This window comes from Falco cherrug, chromosome 3 (assembly GCF_023634085.1).
Source record: "Falco cherrug isolate bFalChe1 chromosome 3, bFalChe1.pri, whole genome shotgun sequence".
In the NCBI taxonomy this organism is placed as follows: Eukaryota; Metazoa; Chordata; class Aves; order Falconiformes; family Falconidae; genus Falco; species Falco cherrug.
This window is the reverse complement of record NC_073699.1, coordinates 72,874,201-72,893,921: the sequence shown is the minus strand read 5'-3', so window position 1 is coordinate 72,893,921 and position 19,721 is coordinate 72,874,201. Positions and strand designations below refer to the sequence as shown.

Here is a 19,721-nt window from a genome sequence, read left to right as displayed (position 1 = left end):
CCTTGAAATTATGCCTCCCTGATGCTACTTGAGTGAAGCTTTGGGATTGTAAATACTTTACTAGCATGACCTAGAAGTGACCATGTCTCTCACCTCCACCATGCAACTAGGGAAGCCAGTCCAATGTTGTTTTTAAGGTGATGACAAGGTTTGTGCCTACCTTGGACTTTGTAAAAAATATGAGTGGAGAGTGAGTAGGACAGTGAAGAGAGATGCTAAAAATAGCAGTTAACTTGGAGCTAAAAATCACAGCAGATCATTTGCCACATTTGCGTTGTCAACACAGCTGAATCCTATGTCAGTCTTTATAAAATATGTTGCTGTTCTGAAGGAGTTCACATAGAGAAAGCAATGTCGTGTATCCCCATCACTATTGCTTACACAGATTCAGGGCACTGCACTTCAGAGAACAGATAATAGCATGGGACTTATGCAATGCATCCCGAACAAGTCCTAATCAAACTTTAATGTCATAGGACACTTCATTAGGTTTCTGATCTGTAAAAATTGTCCAGAGTTAAAATTTCTAACTCCTATAAGTGCCAAAGGAAGTTATTTCATTGAATGTGGAGGGAGGCAACAAGGAAGGCTAAGGTCTGCTTGGAATTAAATCTGGTGAGGGAGGTCAAGGATAACAAGAAGGGTTTCTTCAAGTATATCAGCAGGAAAAGGGTGACTAGGGAAAACGTGGGCCTGCTGCTGAATGAGGTGGGTGCCCTGGTGACGAAGGACACAGAGAAGGCAGAGTTACTGAATGCCACCTTTGCTTCAGTCTTCAAGGCCAAGGCCATCGCCTTAGTTTCCCACACCCTGGAGGTAAGAAAGGAAGTCTGGAGAAAGGAAGACTCTCCCTTGGTCAAGGAGGATCATGTTAGAGATCACTTAAGCAAATGACACGCACAAATCCATGGGCCCCAATGGCATGCACCTCTGAGTGCTGAGGGAGCTGGCAGATGTTACTGCCAAGCCACTCTTGATCATCTTTGAAAAGTCATAGAGAACAGGACAGGTGCCTGAGGACTGGTGGAAAGCCAGTGTCGCTCCAGTCTTCAAAAAGGGCAAGAAGGACCACCCAGGAAACTACAGACCAGTCAGCCTCACCTCCATCCCTGGAAAGGTGATCATCCTGGAGGTCATCTTGAAGCACGTGGAAGAAAAGAAGGTCATCAGGAACAGTCAACATGGATTCACCAAGGCAAAACCATGCCTGACCAACCTAATAACCTTCTGTGATGGAATGACTGGCTGGGTAGACAAGGGGAGAGCAGTGGGTGTTGTGTACCTTAACCTCAGCAAGACTGTTGGCACCATCTCCCATAACATCCGCATAGGTAAGCTCAGGCAGTGTGGGTCAGATGAGCGGGCAGTGGGGTGGATGGAGAACTGGCTGATGGCAGAGCTCAGGGGGTTGTGATCAGCAGCGCAGAGTCCAGCTGGAGGCCTGTAGCTTGTGGTGTTCCCCAGGGGTCAGCGCTGGGTCCAGTCGTGTTAAACTCCAGTCATCGCTGACTGGGACGAAGGGGCAGAGTGTGCCCTCAGCGAGTTTGCTGATGGTACAAACCTGGGAGCAGGGGCTGACACACCAGGCGGCTGCGCTGCCATTCAGGCAGACCCGGGCAGGCTGGAGAGCTGGGCGGAGAGGGACCTCATGAAGTTCAACAAAGGGTCCTGCACCTGGGGAGGGACAACCCCACGCACCAGCACAGGCTGGGGCTGACCTGCTGGGAGGCGGCTCTGCAGAGAGGGACCTGGGAGTGCTGGTGGGCAGCACGTTGCCCATGAGCCAGCAGGGTGCTCCTGGGGCCAAGGAGGCCAGTGAGATCCCGGGGGGCATTAGGAGGAGGGTGGCCAGCGGGTGGAGGGAGGTGATCCTGCCCCTCTGCTCTGCCCTGCTGAGGCCACATCTGGAGTGCTGTGTCCAGTGCTGGGCTGCCCAGTTCAAGAGAGACAGGAACTACTGGAGAGGGTCCCGTAGAGGGCTATGCAGGTGATGAGGGGACTGGAGCATCTCCCTGATGAGGAAAGGCTGAGAGAGCTGGGCCTGTGTAGCCTGCAGAAGAGAGACCAAGAGGGGATCTTAGCAGTGTCTACAAATATTTTAAGGGTGAGCGTCAGGACGATGGGGCCAGGCTCTTCAGTGGTGCCTGGTGACAGGACAAGGGGCAACGGGCACAAACTGAAACACAAGAAGTTCCTTCTGTATATGAGGAAAAACTTCTTTACCTTGAGGGTGACATAGCTCTGGAACAGGCTGCCCAGGGAGGTTGTGCAGTCTCCTTCTCTGGAAACCTTAAAAAACTGCCTAGATGTGACTGTGCAACCTGCTCTGGGTGAACCAGCTTAACAGGGCGTTGGCCTAGGTGATCTGTAGGGATCCCTTCCAAACCTGACTATTCTGTGATTCTTTCCTTCCTTCCCCACCACCGTCATTTACACAAAATATGGATTTGGGTTAAAAAATCTAAATTACTTTAGCCAAAATAGGTAGACATGGCTGCACACTCCTATAACAGACTGACATCAGTGAAGTTTCCTAACTTTGGGATTCCTGGTTCGTTACTACCAGCAACACATGTAACCCAGGAGAACTGTGCTGGCACAGGAACTCCTTCACAGCACATTTCAGTACATCTCATTTAAGGAGAGGTATTATCTGAGACACTCCTCTCTTATTCACAAACAGTGTCCCTGAGACATCTACAGCAATTGGCTGTGTAAGAAAAGCAATTAGGAGAATGTGGTTTGTAGTTTATGGTTTGACTGCTTTTTTTGCTTTTTTTTTTTTTTTTTTTTTTTTTAATGCAGGTTTTTGTCTGCATTGCTGGATAGGTTTGTGTGGTCAAGCAGTTCATGTGCTCCATGGACTGTAGCTTTGGGACCTCAGGTGGCTTCCCCAGTTTAACTTAAAAGGCCATGCCCTTAACTTTATTTGATAAGTTCCTCAGATGATTTTGAGTCACTGTGTCTGCTAGTGACCTCATCTTTATGCACAGCACAACATTAGCTTCTTCCCTGGCATTTGTGGGATCTGGTCACCTTGGTGGAGCAGCAGAGCCACATTACAGCCTGGGCTTGAGGAAGGGATGGGCTGTGGGTGAGACCAACGCTTGGCTCAGGCAGTTCCTGTAACTGGCAGCGTTGTTCAGCAAGGAGAGCCAAGCTTGGAGACTCGGCTGAGTATTCCAGCTTGACATTTGGGAAAAGGAGGACAAATGCTTATAGCTGTGATGCTGTATAAAGATGAAGGTTGTGCCACACAGCTCCAGGGAAGAAATACCCTGGCACAGGCACAAACCAGAGCTTCCCAAAAGGGCTCCCTGCACCCATGTAGCCAGTGTGCCAGAAACAGGAGACACTTCATGAAGGTAGAAGTTATTTCTGCTGTGCAAGTTCCTGCAGAGATAAAAGTTACTCAGGAGAAAAAAACATAGGGAAGATAATATGTGGTTGGGGGGTGTGTGTAATTTTGCTGCGCTTGGAATCTTACTATCTTACTCTATTTGACTTCTATTTGACATTTTATTACATGAAATTATTTCTACATGAATGATTCATAGATTTTAAGAGCTTCATATAAAGCCATGCCCAGAAGAAATCCTTCAGAAGAACCTCCATTTATTTCTACCTTTGCCAGTACATTTCAGAGTAGCATATTAGGGAAATTAATGAATTACAGTGATTCTATGGAAAGTACATAAGAAGCAAGAGACAGCCTTGCAGTAGTCCCTCACTTATGAACAAACCCTTATTGCAAGTTCTTTCTCTGCAGGCACCTTTGCTTGCTCAGAAAGCCTTTTCTGTTTTGAGCCAGAAAACAGTTTTTACTCATTGCTGTAAATGGACTAGGAGCATTCATTTACATATCAGATATGCCTACATACTGTCACTTGTCACCCCACTCCAATGTTTCCTAGTGTTAGTTTTTTCCCATGTAAAAGCAGCTCAAAGGAAAACAGATCTCAAAGGCATTTTGCTCATAAATACGAAGCAAAACAGAGTTCATCTGTGATAGAGGGGGGAATATTACCTCTATGAAGTTGGTGTGATTCAAGCATTAAGCTTAAAATTGAAACCACAGATTCAAAGGAAAAGCTTTCAGGAATAACTCCTTTAAAGGACTGACTGCTGTTTTAAAGAAAGTATATATTTCATTATATCCCTTGTATATAGAGATATATAGAGATATGTATACTAGTTTCTATGAAGCCTGGCAAATGGATTCCAATCCTGAAGCTGGAACTTGTTTCTGTTTCAACAGGGAGACCAAACTGCCAAAGGTTCAGTGCCCGCCCTTCCTTCCACAGAAATAAATCTGTAGTAAAGGGAGTTTCCTCTGATTTAAAGTAGTATAAATCAGAGGGGAATCTCGCTGGCTTTTCTTTTTAAAATATCTTCCTTTCAAAACATAACTATCAGAAATCATGATCTAGACTGCTTTGTGCTGTGCACTTAGTTCAGGAGAACTTTTTCTGATATACCCAGCAGATGATGTGATCATTTTAATTTTGTCTTTTGTTTTATTTTCTTTTCATCCTATTAATGAAAAGCAGAAACTGGCTAGTCATGTTTCACAGTCCAAACAACAGAACTGTGAAACATTACAGTAGATGTTAAAAATCTACCTCTAGCTTTAAAGTTTCCAGAGTTCTTTAGTAAATCAGCAAGGTTACCTCTGCCAGCTGTTATAATTTGTTATTAAACCACACATACTTCTTTGTAGAGCATAAAATACGCTTTCTAGCAGACAGAAAACAACAGTGGAATTGAAAGATGTGGGGTGAAGAGCAGTTCTGCCATCTAGTTGTAAGCCATCAGAGGAATAATGCCACTAAAGTGTAGTGATGAAGGTGTTCAATAAAGTTGCAGTTTACAAATGTCAACAAAACAAGCTTCTAATTAAAGAAATACAGTTTCTAAAACCTTGGAAGAAATTGCAGCGGTGGCGGTTACCTGGTGTTTTCTGCCTGCAGCTGAACAGGAGTTGTTAAAATGGATGATGCGTTTAAGCCAGCCCAGGTAATTTTGACAGCGCAGGGCACAGAGTGATTATACGATTATAGGTGCGGCAGGTCTGAAGTGTCACCCCTGGCAGAGGGAGAGATGAGCAGCTGGGAGCAGCAACCTCCTCGCTGAGCCTCTCCACAGCCAGCATCAGATGTGCTCTTGCAGCTCAGGGCTTTGTAATTGAAAGTTGCTTTTCCGCTGCAGGTAGGCAAAAGTTCTGAGCTAAAGCCTTCTGGCTCTTGCCAACAACTGGGCAGCAGGCTTTGTTTTCTAATGAACTCATCAGTGAGTGCCGTGCAAGGCCCTTGAGATCTATTTGTCTTTTCTCCCAGCGGTTTTCTGAATGGGAAGTGCTCAGGCATCACTTATTCAGACTTCTGAGTTCCTGTTTGAGGTCTACAAAGGTAAAAATTACTTAGAAAGTGCTTCTGGGTAATGTAAATTCAGTACTGAAGGTAGTTAGATCATCCTGGTGCAACTTATTCAGTAGCATCTGCAGTGGCAGACAGTACCCTAAGAATGAAGGGCATTTTTCAAGTGGCATACTTAATGGACAAAGGAAGAAAAGATGGGGAAGTACTAAAAGCAATGCTACACTTTCAGGGGAAACTGGGAACTCAGATGTTTGCAGTTACCCTTATTTTCTTTCCATTGTTCAAGTATATAAAATCAATTTCCTCCATCCTTAAGTTTTTTTTAGCACATATGGTAATAGTGTTTTTCTTTAAGCTCAGGCTTCTGGAAGCATATCACTAAGTGAGAATCTTGCTGTTCATTATTTAAATGAAAGGTAAATAAAAAAAATAATAATAAAAAAAGAAAGAAAAGAAAGATATTCTAGTTTCCATAGCTGCAGAATAAAAATCTTAACAGCTCCTTTCCCAAAAAGCTTAACAAATATGAATTACCCAACTTTTCTGTATTTTGAAAGAAGCATAGGAAAAAGAAAAACATCTTGACATTATGGCAGTTTTATGTGGATTTTCTCTGTATTTTATACATACACATTAAGACTTGTATATGGTAACCTTGATACAGAAATTTATGCAGTGTATTAAGGGAGGGAGAGTCATCTGCAAGAGTGGTAGAAAAAGATCTATTAAGAATAACATGCAGTGATATACGGGCAGTTGGTGTTGAGGGGTGAGTAGGCAGAGAATGTATGATTTCTGCTCTACTTTAAACTAAATCCCCCACCTTTTGGCAGGGACCATCTCCTTTCTCTCTCTCTTTCTCTCTCTCTCTCTCTCTCTTTCTCAACACAACTGAAAGCACAATAAAACCTTCAGGGGCCGACAACACATTAATATATGAAATCACATGCTCTCGAAGCCCAACAGTTGCATATTCCAGTCATTTGTTGAAGAATTGCATCTTCAGTGGCTTTGTAACAGGTTAAATTGCTTATCTTGGCCAAAGAAGTTGGAAGCCTAAGACAGTTAAATAATAAAGCTTTTCCATCCCTAATTACAAGGATTACTCAAATTTTAACTTTGGTCTATATCATAAAGTCAGCAGTTTTCACTGTCAGCTTAGATCAGCTCAGGATTGAATGTTGGTTTTAATCATGGAAGTAAAAAATGTTCTTTTTTATGTGTCTGTTTATAGATATCACAAGGCTTGTATGCAAATGTCAAGCTCGATATACATAGAAATGTGATATATGGAAAATAAAAACTGAACTCTTGTGACAGCAAATGGGACACCAGCAAACTTCAGGCTGTCCTGAGATGATAGACATCATTGCTTATCTTAGCCACTGTCAGATGTGACTCTTTGTGACTCCCTTCACATCTAAACCATCACTGAATCCTGTCATATCTTCCTTCCAGGCACTCTTCTTGCTACAGCTGGTTCCTTAGCTCTCTTTTACTGACATTTTCTGGCCCCTGCAGAAGCAGCTTCATGTGTTCTGGTCACCTCCTTTCTCACCCAGACTCTTCTCTTCTATGCAACATAAGTGAAAAATTCCATGTCTGTGATCCCCATGCCTGTACATTTTTACATCATTTCTTCATGAGTCAGATTTTTCACAGCAGAAAGTGAAGGCAACAAAATAACGCCAGGGATGACCATGCTGAGAAAGCAATTATACATTTTGGAGTTTGCCCTCAAAATATTCCTGTTTCTGCTTCCAGCTTCTTTCCTCACTCTTTGTTTCTGCTGCTTGTTTTGTCCCACCAGTGCTCATTGATAACATACATATTCCTAGCATGCTGGGACCTCAGCAGTATTTGGGGCTTCCGAGTATTAGTAGAACAGAAAAGCAGCTTAAGCCTTCAGTACGTACTGGGTTTTTCATGCTATTTTCATTTTCTCTTCACTATTTTCCTGCTTTTTCCCCTCATACCTGTTTTTACGTTCAAAACCTCCAGTGTCCATTTCAAGAATTTACCTTTGAGTCCTCTTCCATGCTGCCTTATTGCCTGCAGCAGTCACTGTTTCTCTGTGTGTGTGGCAAACTGTCGGTGATGGATTTGGAGCTGCTCTGTAATTATTTATGAAAACTGTGCACTGTCCTCATTACTTAGATGTTTTCCATGTGACTTTATTTGGCTTAACAGGAGGAGACTTTGGAAAAGCAGCCAGGAACAGAAAGGATCCTCAGCAAAGACAGCCTTCCTAAAATGGCTGTGTTCGTCTGTGTTTCACAGGGGGACCGATGCCATAGCCTTCAGCACAGCTAGCCAGGGACTCCCGGGACACCCGGGGGAACCAAGTGAAGCTACCTACAGGGAAAATGATGATCTTCTATGTTATCACTATGCAGAAAAGAGAACAGCAGGAGAAAGCTTAATGAAATCATTAGCTGTCTTTCCTGCAGACAGCCTATGGACCAGTGCAACTGGTATAAATCGTATTTCTGTGCTAAATGATAGCAGATAGTTACATGACAACACTCAATTGCTTATGTGATTGCAAGAGTACCAAGGTTTTGTACATCAATGAGATTGTAGTTTTTCTAGGAAAAGACTTAAGAGGTTTTCTTTGTATGAAAAGGTAACAATTTCTGAGTGTAAGATAATATGATGGTGCAGTTACACTAATTTTTTACACGGCCTAAGACTAGGTGACAGGGCATGATAGGGCTACACAGAGGTGGGAAACAAGGTTTGGTTTGTGTTTTTTTTTAAAGGGGGGGGGAGAAGCAGAGGAAGGACAAAAGATGGTTTGTCCCTTTTCTGTTTCTTCATGGTAGCTCCTATGAAGAAGCATGTAATTGAAAGCAGAAGCGTATGAAAGACTCACAGGGAAACCTGAGACTGTATTAGAGTACAGGCAGGCAGAGTTTACTTTGTGGCATTATGAACATCTGAGAAATTTTAAAATTAAACAATTTTAAAATGGTCATTTTGTTACAGTACAGTAAAATTGAATTTGTTGTCCTTTCAGATGGTGAGAAAGCCATTTTGAAAAATCATCTTGATCAAAATCCACCAGCACAATGGGGCTCATCAGACCCTTCCAGAACAAGCAAAGATCCTATAGAAGACATAAACTCTCCAGAACAGTAAGTATACATCATTACTTAATGGTACAAAAAGAGACACCCCTTGCTTTCTCAGGTATGCATGTGCTTGGCGTGCACACTTTCTACTTGTTTTAGCCATAAATTCCACCCTGGACAGCAGCTCTTTTGCTGATAAGACATTCATTTAAATTACTACATTTCATCAAAACCCATATTTCTCTTTCATACATTTTTGTGGGAAGACCTTCACTGTAAACCCTTTCAGCCAGCTCCAGCCACAGAGAGAGCCTGTACCATCAGCAACAGATGTGAATGGCACCTCCTGAAGCACCAGTGGGCAGCAACATTGTACTGTAATGCCTCCCTGCCACCAGCTCACCGTCACCACCAAATTTAGAGGATATCAGGGGCATTGGATCCTAAGGTGCCCCAAAGGCAAACTAGCGTACTTCTTTTTTCTTGTCAGAAACATCCTTAACATGATATCTAAAGCTGTTGTAGTGAGTTACAGGACAAGCTGTGCCCAACCACCAATGTATATTAAGGAGAGAAGAGGATGTACATATGTGCACACACTTGTCATGACTGTTGTCAAAAGTCCAAGTCCTTCCACACATCAGCCAGAGGAGTTCATGGTGTACATAGCCATTTTGTTCTTTCGGTCTTAAGCTAGCTGGAAGTAAAAACAGTCTGAGGGCTTTTCATTGTTACCATAGCAGCTGGACCTGAGTTTTGGCATAGGAAAGCCTGAACCACGTAGTTTCCCTTAGAAACAGTGCTGTGGCTATAAGGAAAGGATGGCACAAAGCACTTGCTAGATTCATGGAGGGGAAAGAGTTCTATGGTATCAGCTTTTCTTTCCAGGAATCTATACAATAAACTCACATACTATCCTCTATGAGCTCAGCAGGGCCTGCTGTGGGCCAGAGCTTAGGGAAGCACCATGTTTGCTTGTCCCTGGGTCAGCTGTTTCTCCACAGCAGCCTAGTTACACGGGCACCACTTCATCAGGATCCGAGTTAATAGATGTCAGACTCCTGTTTTCTACATGGGCAACTTAAATGCTTATTTAAAAACAGAATAAATTAAACAAATTACTAGAATGAGTCACATGTTACATCAGTGACAGCAAACCTGATTTCAGATAGCAGTTAATGCCTTGTACTACCTGGTGCAGGAAAATAACATGGATTTCTGACTCTGTCCTTGCACTCAGAAAAAAACTCAACCCAAACCAGCACAGGAGCTAATCCACACACACACATGCACCAAAAAAGGCCCCAACTAGCTGAATATCTGGTTATTTCACAAAAGCAGAGCTCTTGCTGAGAAAGTTCTTCTGACTTTATGGGGTCAGCAGCATGTTTTAATGCATAGCTATTATGCCTTTTTCCAGCACCATTTGTCAGAAATAATGTAGTCTGAAAGCAGTCTCGTCTGCACGTGGCCTCCTTACATTAAGAGAGATGCTAAGAAAAACAGACACTCAGATAATCCAGTTCTCCCGATAGAGATTCAATACAGAAAAAAGATAAAACCATTTGGTGATGACAGAACTTCTTCTAGGCTAGTGGTAACTGATGAGAAGACTGAGATTTCCTAAAGGTCTTAAAGAGTGGGCCAGTACAAATCTGAGCAGTCACTGACATTTATGGAAAGAAATTAATAAAGGCCTGCTAAATCAAAACAGTGTCGTTCAGCACTGGCACAGCTGTGACTGTGCCAGGTCTAAAGATCAGTGTCTCCCCAGAGGATGTGTGGGCAGTTTGGGTACAAGACTCACACCACCCAGGCACACTGGACCTGCCAGAGAAGGGAAGTGTAGTCGTCTTCGGGACTAGGGTTTTGTGATTCTCTCTCTTTTACAAGAGACCGCCTTTTTCCAAGGTTTGTGCTCTTTAAGAAAATACTTCTGCACACACAGGCTTTTTTTTCAACTTACCAGGCAGCACTTCTGGCCTTCCATGGTTATTTACAGAAACATAGAATGGGTTGGGTTGGAAAGGATCTTAAAGATCATCTAGTTCCAACCCCCCAATCCAGCTGGTAGGAGGAGGATGGGTTGAGGTTCCCCTTCCCCAGCCCTCTTCACCAGCTTGACAAGCCTATGACCAAGGATGCTCTTCCCCTTCTCTGTCAGATGGGACCCATCAGCCCCCAGTAGACCAGGTTTTTCAAAGTGAGTCCAGTGGTCCGAGTAGCAGAACCTCTGCCTGTGGCACCAGCCCTGTAACCATTTGTTGATGCCCCAGATTCAACTGGCCCTTCCAAGCCCCTTCCCTTTGACAAGGAGGACTGATGAAAAAACCTGCCTGTGCTCCATTGTCCCTTACCACCACTCCCAGAGCTCTGTAATCCTTCTTGATACTCCTCAGGCTGCTCCTGGCTGTATCACTGGTGCCCAGTGGGACAGCAGCAGTGGGTGATGGTCAGTGGACTGATGCTGGTCTCTCAGTGACACCCCTGTCACGAGCCCCTGGTGAGCAACAGACCTCTCTAGAAAGCTCTAGAAAGTCAGGCCAGCGGACGGGGGCTCCGTGCCCCTCAGAAGTTGCCTGCTGCCATCACCTGTCGCCCTTCCCTAGCGCACTGGTGTGGCTCGGGGCAGGCCGGGCTGCCTCACTCCGCTCCAGCGCCTCCTGCACCTCCTGCAGGGCCAGGGCTTTCCTCGTCAGCCTGCAGGGCGGCCAAGTGGCTCTGCAAGGGCACCTCAGGTGTCAGGGGAAGGATTTTCCTCCTGCAGGTCCTTGATGTTGGGAGCTTCCATTTTCTGCGTTATTGTCCCCGCTCCCTTCTGTGTGTGCTGGTGGGAGAGGTTTTGACTATTTGGCCATGGGCTGTGGGTCCACTGCAGGCTGCGCTTGGAACCAGCTGTCTGACCACTTCTCAGCGTCCCTGAGGTGACGCAGCCTCCTCACCACCTCCTGCAGCTCGGCCACCTCTGCAGGCACTGCTCCAGCTGGGCACCTTCTGCAGGCAGGTCCCTGCCCCCGGAGAAAGGTTGAGGCAGTTCCCGCAGCCCGAGGCCTGCCCTGCAGCCGCTGCCTTCAGCAGCTCTGTCTGGGCAGAGGTGTTGTCTCTGCCGGGGTAGATGGCACAGACCCCCCTGCTGCTGGGGCTGCCGCCGTTGCTCTCAGATGAGTGCCCACCATGCTTGCCTTGAGGGTCAGTAGGATGAGCACCCTTGACCTGTGCAGATGGTCACAGAATGGTGTCCAGTTGCTGGGCTATGTGGACTTCAAGCCTCTCCACTTGGCCAGTGGAAGGTCCCTTCTTCAAAGCAGTGCCCTCCAGTGCCAGCTGCTGCCCCAGGCTCTGTTTGCCCAACCTGCTGGTAGCACCACCCAGGGCTGCCCTTTGTGGGAGTGGGGGGCTGGCCACCATCACCCCGGCCCCACTCACACCTCATCAGCTGCTCTCACAGGAGAGGCAGATCTCCCCTACACCCTAGGGTCTTCCAGCTTGGGAAATCCCCCCTTACTTATCTTAAGGTTGCATCAGTCAGCTTATCTGCATGGTGGCCACACAAATCTATTCGATATGATATCTCCTGTGACCCTTAAAAGATATTCTTCTGTGCACCTTCATTCCTGCACATGGTCCCATCTCATCAGTGGCTTACAATCATTGAATTAGGTTTTGGCACCTTAAAATTTATAGTGTTCTCATTTTAACAGCAACAATATATAACAGTCTTCCAGATCTCTGAGTGAAAATGATGACAGATTTCTGCAGGACCCCACTAAAACCTGCCATTTTGATAGAGTATGTCCTATATGTGGTCATTTTTGTAGCCTTTAAAGTAGGTAACCGCTGTGAAGCCACCTGGATTTTTTTTTTTTTTTGAGCTAAGGCTCGCTCTGCTTTTAGCAGCATTTAAAAGACAGTCAGATACCCTGCTGGAGCCAGTAATGACAATTTTAGTAACAAAAAATTCTTATAAAAAATGTTGGTTACGACTGGATTATTGCATTATAGCCACATGCCTTGGCATAAACATGCTCTGTTATTCAGTTTCTTCACTGGCAGTGGTTCGTATTACTCTATGTATGGTCCTATTCAAATCTGTCACTAAAATAAGGTGGATTTAGAATGGTTTACTTACTAGTACAACATCTTGCTTTACTGCAGTCTTTTAGAATTTCTCCAGCTTCCCAGCAGTTCCTAAAACTCAACATTAATGGGCTGAAGAATCAACTGAAATGATCCCTGAATGCTTAGACACAGTTTACACACTCCCACAGATCTTCAGATGTTTCACTGTAGCAGCAGTTGTCTCAGTCCCCCAGCTTACCAACAGATCTCACCAGTGGCTTTCTATAGCAGAACCAAAATATTTTTCGCATGACTCTGCTCCCTTTGTAGCATCGTGCATTCCCATGTGTATTGTATTGTATTCATATGTACATTGATACTGGAAGTCAAGTTTTTACTTTATTTTAATTACCCCTAATAAATGGCATTTCTGTACAGAGCTGAAGATATATGCCCTATTCTAACACAGTAACCTGATGAGTAGCTGCTCTGTGTGTGGTACACCACCTTTTCTTTCCATCTCCTTCAGCAGTTGCCTATAAGACTAAAACCACTAATACTAACCATTCCCTCCCCAACATACTTGACCATATATATGTGTGTATATATATATATATATATATATATATATATATATGCTTTGACTTATATATATTGTATGGACAACTTGAAACAAATTTATATAATCACAGAATGGTTTGGGTTGGAAGGGACCTTTAAATATCATCCAGTCCAGCCCCCCTGCAATGAGCAGGGCCATCTTCAGCTAGATCAGGTTGCTCAGAGCCCCATCCAACCTGACCTTGGATGTTTCCAGGGATTGGGCATCTACCACCTCTCTGGGCAACCTGTTCCCATTTTTTTCACCACCCTCATTGTAAAAAATTCTTCCTTATATCTCATCTAAATCTACTCACTTCTAGTTTAAAACCATTACCAATTGTCCTAGCGCAACGAGCCCTGCTAAAAAGTTTGTCCCCATCTTTTATGTAAGTCCCTTTAAGTACTGGAAGGCTGCAATAACATCTGCCTGGAGCCTTCTGCAGGCTGAACAACCCAACTTTCTCAGCCTTTCCTCACAGGAGAGGTGTTTGATCCCTCTGATAATTTTTGTGGCCCCCCCTCTGGACCTGCTCCAACAGGTCCATGTCGTTCCTGTGCTGAGGGCTCCAGAGCTGGATGCAGTGCTCCAGGTGGGGCCTCACGAGAGCAGAGTAGAGGGGCAGAATCACCTCCCTCGACCTGCTGGCCGCGCTGCTTTTGGTGTGACCTAGGATTCAATTGGCTTTCTGGGCTGCGAGCACACATTCCCAGCTCACATCCAGCTTCTCACCCACCAGTACCCCCAAGTCCTCCTCAGCAGGGCTGCTTTTGATGCCTCCATCCCCCAGCCTGTATTGCTATCAGGGGTTACCCCAAAAGCATTGACAAAATGTGGTAGGAGTGGGGGAAGGGAAAAACCACTGATATTGAAGAAAGAAAAAAAATTACAGAGAGTGAGGTAAGGTACAAGATTTACTTTCAGTTAAGGAGAAAATGGCACATTTGTTTGGATTTTTTTACTTTTTTTGTTTTGTGTTCCTCCCTAAGAGTTTTACCTAAACTCTTAATTGTGTGCGAGTCTCCAGGCTACAGTCCTCTGCCCCAATTCCAGGAACCAAGTTTTCAAGTGAAAGTAAACTTTAAGTACAGTTAAAGGAAAATTTGCCACCCACTGCAGCCACCATTGGCATAGTCAAATAATCATGCTTTGTCCATGGTATGGCTAACACTTAAATGGGTGGGAAAAAAATCCCATTCACTGGATTATGCAACTGGATTCTCTTGGAATAGCTTCAAAAAGCTCTTTAATGAGAAGTCTGTAACAGTAGAACAAAGTAAGCATTTCCACTGGTGGGAAAATAAGCGCAAGCAATTCTGCGTTTGACCCTGCAACAAGAGACAGAATGACAATCCACAGCGTCAGGCTCATAAGGATTCAGCACATGGAAGCAGCGAGCCATGCCACCTCTGCACTTCTTGGGAACGAGGCATGATTTCATTGATAGCACCAGAAACTGTCAGGCACAGTAGCAAAATAACAATGAATGGATTTTCTTTAGACCCAGAAATGCATTGCCAGCACTACAATGATCAATGCATCAACACTGTGATTAATATTGCATCAAACTTTTAAAGGGAGGTTGGGGGAGGGGGAATGCGAAAGAGTTTCCTGACTTAGGCAGACTACAAATGTTTGCGCTACATCTCTGTATAAACAAGCCTGAATTTGTAGTGAAGAAACCAAAGAGAAGCAGCATTACATTTCTTTCCGTTTGAATTTGAAAGCTATACTGCTTGGTCCCCAAACAGTGCAATGGATGCCTTGGTAGCTGTCTCCGCTTCCTAACACAAAGCAAAAAAGAAATGTTTTTTGAATCAGAAAGGCTGTCCAAAGGCAAGCTTTCAAATGTATACTTCTTATAAAGGCCTGTCTATGCACAGTCATTGTATCAGTCAACAGGGAAACACAAATTTGAAACTCTATTGTACTGATACAATGCTTTGTATGGGCATTTTTCTCCTGGGATCAAAAAGCCAGTCTTTGGTTCAGCTCTGTCACTTTGACATCTGCCTTCTCTTTAAAAAGTGCTTCTGTGTTTCAAGAGTGAATGTCTTCAAATGGGGAAGCCATACTGGTATGGTAACATCTTAATCACTGAAAACATCTCTAACAAACCTCAGCTGGATTTTGATTTTGTGAAAGGTGCTAGTATATCCTCAGCGTGGGGGTAGCAGAGCCCTTGTCTTATGGCACCATGCTCGTCACAAAAAGTGGTGAGTTGGGATATCTGTGAGCACAGTTTAGTATCCTTTCAAAAACAAACCAAAACCAAAACAAAAAACCCCAACAAATCATGGCGTCAATCTGCTTGGAAAATTGAATAAAGAATGCTGGGTTCCTAAATACTGAATTTTGGTGTGGGTGGTAGGTTAGACTGCTTTTAGCGTGCCAACTCCTCAGTCCCAAGCACTGTTTGTGGGAACTTGAGAGCATCCAGCACTTCAAAATCACAGACCTAAACTGCAAAAAGGAACTACTTGGAAAAAACCCATCAGTCTGAATTCTCTTCCTCCACACACCTGCGTCTGCCTTAGCTGGAGTTGCAAAAATGCTGTCCTTAGTTCTGACATCCTTGTGCTAAATGATGCATGGCTAAATCTCAGCCTGTGATCTCATGCATGTCTATGCAGTTAGCCAGCCGGGGCTCTGAATGGAATAGATCACTTTTCAAGGGGTGGGGGGTTGCTAAGCCATATGCCCTCATTGCAGACTTAAGGTTTTCCCTTTTTCTAGTATCAGCAGTCTGACAATTAAGCTGAAAGTGCCTGGGAATTTCAGAAGGTTGTGGGATGCTGAGAATGCATCCTTAGATTCCTTTGTTGTATCTAGCCTGTCAGAAAAATTCCCCAAGGGGAAATAACACTGTGGTGGCATAGCTCTACAGCAGCGGGTGTAATGCTCTTGGCATTAACCCTCTCTATCACAGCAGCAGGCACAGAAAATATCCTTGCAACAACCTGCAAGCACATCGAGCATGTAATGTATTACATTTTCCTCTTGGCTAACGCTCCTCTCTGTCTCTCTCGCAGCATACAGCGTCGGCTGTCTTTGCAGCTGCCGATTCTTCATCATGCCTACCTGCCATCCATAGGAGGAGTTGATGCTAGCTGTGCCAGTCCATGTGTAAGCCCCAGTGCCAGTCCTCGGCACAGACACGTGCCGCCCTCCTTCCGAGTAATGGTTTCGGGGCTGTAGGAAAGGGAGATCAGTGCTTCCTGAACTGCTTTTAAGTACTCAAATGACTGGACTAAACATCTGACCTAGAACTCTGCTACAAACATGTAAGTAACATTGGCTCTTACCACGGAGGAGCTACTGCTGAGGCCGTTCATCACAGGAGTGCCCGTGTAACTCGTGTGGGAAGGCAAAGGAGAAGGACACAAGGAGTTTGATCTGTAGCCTTATTCATGGAGTTTTTATTTCTTCACATACAAGTCACTGAAAAACGTTTCTTCCCAAATTTCTACTAGCAACAAGGAGGCTGGGAAATACGGATCTTGCAAAAAAGACACTAGGGAAAAAAACCCAACAAACCACTCAAATGTCACTGAGCTTTATGTGGCTGCTGAGAACATGCAATTCTATACTGTATCCATGTAAGAAAAGTACAATGGTTGAGCTATACCATATTTACTGAAATAGATACACTCATTTTCTCATTTTTACAAGAGTTGTGTTAAATTGCTGGAAACATTCTGCACTGGTTAGTCTTGCTTGTTTTCATTTCAGGGACGATGTTTGATAGGAAAGGAGGACTGTGAGAAATGATTCATCGGGTGTCATTGAGACTCTGCAGTGCTGTGAGCAGGGTCACCTCTAACTTGCAGCTGTACATAAAACCCAAGCAGAGGCTGAAGCTCCAAGCTCTGAGTTGTCACCAGCTGGAGAGCTGCTAGTTGGAAGCGGAGTGCTTCACCCTTCTCCAGGGATGATGGTAGTGACTGCTGACCATCTGCAGTTTCATTTTTAGCAGTTTCTGCACCTATTTCAAAATAAACACCACCAACCATAAGGTACTAAACTGTCTGGAAAAGTCCTAGGGCTGGTAACTCAAGAAGCTGAGTAGTAGATGGGTAGTAAAGTCTTAATGTCACAGGACGGATTGTTTTTCATAGTTTGTTTGAATTATGTCACACATAATTACAATCAAAATAATGTAGTGGACTTGGGGGGGGGAGGGGTAGGGCACAGCACTTTGCTGCTGCAGGCAAACCTGCAGAGCACATAGATGTGAATATACACTGTTTGCTTTGTACCTGCGTGTGTGACAGTGGTAGTGGATAAGAGAGAGGACAAATCAAATTCACCAACAGAATATTTTATCTGAATCGGAAGAGGACTGTGAAAAAACAATGGGTTTTATACATTAGCTCCATCCCCTGAACCGAAGTAATTAGGAGGAACTGTAGTGGCATATTATCTGGACCAGCACTGGAGCCAAACCCTCAGGCACAGGTGAGATACACATGCAGCTTCTTTTCCAAGGGACTGGAAACGTGGCACCTCACTGCCAGGGCTGTTTGCTAGGAGTATGGGGCGAGGGGGGGGGGGGGGGGGGGGGGGCGGGGAGCGGGGGGAAACACATGAAGCTCCCACTGGGCTCTCAGTTTTCTTTGACCAACACCTGTGCACCTCAGACCGAACCTTTGGAATGACATTCCTACAAAGGTTTAGAAATCAGCAGTGACTGAAGCACAGCTGAAGAGGTTCATTAGCTGAGGGACTTAACCGCAGCTTTGACAAGCTAGCATAAATCTCCATTAAAAATAAAACACACCTCATAGTGGCCAAACCCAACATGAATATGTATCCGAATCTTACAATCAGGAGCATCACAAAATATTTCACTTGGCACATACAGTAAGAGAGGTTATGGAAATATCTGTAGCTTTTAGAACAAAAACATGTAAGTATAAACACAGATAAAATAGAACTCATTACTCTGTTTAAGCACTAAACACTGACGTTGTCACTCAATGTGTGTTGACAGTATTCTCTTGCTTTATTAATATCATCAGGGCCTGGTTTATTTTAAAAGGAATGTTAATTTTTAAAAAGAGAAAATTACAATATTGTATATAATGTATACACAAAGATCTCTGTAGAAATATTATTCCAACTTAGCAGGAAAAAAAAAATCAGAAGTATTGGACCATTGGAGGTGAGTGTGTGTGTGTCTGTAACTTCGTGAATACTGACTGTGTGACGTTTATTAGGTTTAAACCATGCAGTACATTCTTTGTCTCAATGATACTGTAGTTTCTCCCATAACATTTTTTTTTTTACTTTACTGCAGATAACAAGACCAACCAAGTGAATATAGCTATTTAATGTTTCTGTTCTTTTATACTGCAGCAAAAATGTACTGTAAATTTATGAAGAGGCTGTGCCCCAATGCCATTTTCCAATGATGTTAGTGCACAAATGCTTTAAACTAGACTGGAACTGCCAGAATAAAATGTAAATGAAGAATTTCTTGTATAACCTTATACTGCATGAGATCAATTTTTAATAAATTGTTGCAAATCTGTTTTTATGAATAAAATATATAAAACCTATCTTCTTGGACTCAGTGCTCACTTCCCCCATAGCAAAACCATTTTAATGTGTGTGTGTGTGTGTGTATATATAAACATTCTATATATAAAAACCTCCCTGGAGAAGGAGGAATACTATTACAACACCACATTATAATAAAAAGTCAAAATGTGCATCCTAGTAGTTGGAGGGTTCATATCTAGAGAAAATAGATAGACAAGCTTCTGCCCTGAAATACAATTACTGCAGTATTTATGAGTGTAGTCTAAGCCCTTTTTCAAATGGGGAAATAATCAAACATATGCTGAACATTTACATCCAAACCACACGTAATACATCCACTATTCTCTTCTGCACCACACTGAGTGTGAATTCAGGAGAAAAAGATTTTACTATTTCACATAAATTACTGAAGTTGAGCGAATCTTCTAGCTCTATAGTAAAGTCTCTGCTTCAGCAAATGAGAAGTTTCAGAGAATAATCACCAATTGCTTCATGAAGGCAAACACTGAACCTCTCCATGCAGTTTCTCCACCAGCATGTGGTGGGTTTTGTGTCCTAAACCGGGTTCTTTTGCACCCCAGAACCGGAGTAGTGTGGGAACGTGGTGCCAGCTAGAGGAAAGAGCATTTTTAGTTGTTTGCTTTTTAACAGATGCCCGCTCAAGGCAGCACAAAATGACATAAAGCCCAAGAAGAGGGAATTCAGAACCACCAGAAATGTGTTTTCTGCAGATTTCTGATGCAGCTTAGTGGTCCCACCGAACACATGCAAAAGAGAAAATACCAGTAAGGAGTTAACAGCATGGATCGTGGCTCTCAATGCAGAATACCAGATGGCAGGAGAAACTCAGATACATCAAAGCTGATTCAAGAAAGGAAAAAAAAGTCTAGAATTACTTTAATGTGAAACGTATATTCAACCAGAAATTTTGGGAGGATGTGAACAGCTCAGAGTTGCACAAGAATAATGGGAAACTAGAACAAAGCAAAACATTGCTCTAAGAGGTCAAGAAAAAAAATGAGAGGTCAGGGAAGTAAGTTTGCTTGAACTGTTGAGTTTCCACAG

The 19,721-nt window shown here is 43.8% G+C and overlaps 1 protein-coding gene across 2 annotated transcripts in view; it reads left to right on the top strand.

The window, feature by feature from the left end:
* Positions 1-17,648, top strand: part of GABBR2 (gamma-aminobutyric acid type B receptor subunit 2) — a 487,779-nt gene extending 470,131 nt beyond the window's left edge. For both annotated transcript variants that reach the window (XM_055706084.1, XM_055706085.1), the window contains exons 18-19: positions 8,398-8,515; positions 16,145-17,648. In XM_055706084.1, the coding sequence (XP_055562059.1) occupies positions 8,398-8,515; positions 16,145-16,310 (284 nt within the window). In that variant the 3' untranslated portion in view covers positions 16,311-17,648. The remainder of the gene's footprint in view (positions 1-8,397; positions 8,516-16,144) is intronic.
* Positions 17,649-19,721: the final 2,073 nt, after the last annotated feature.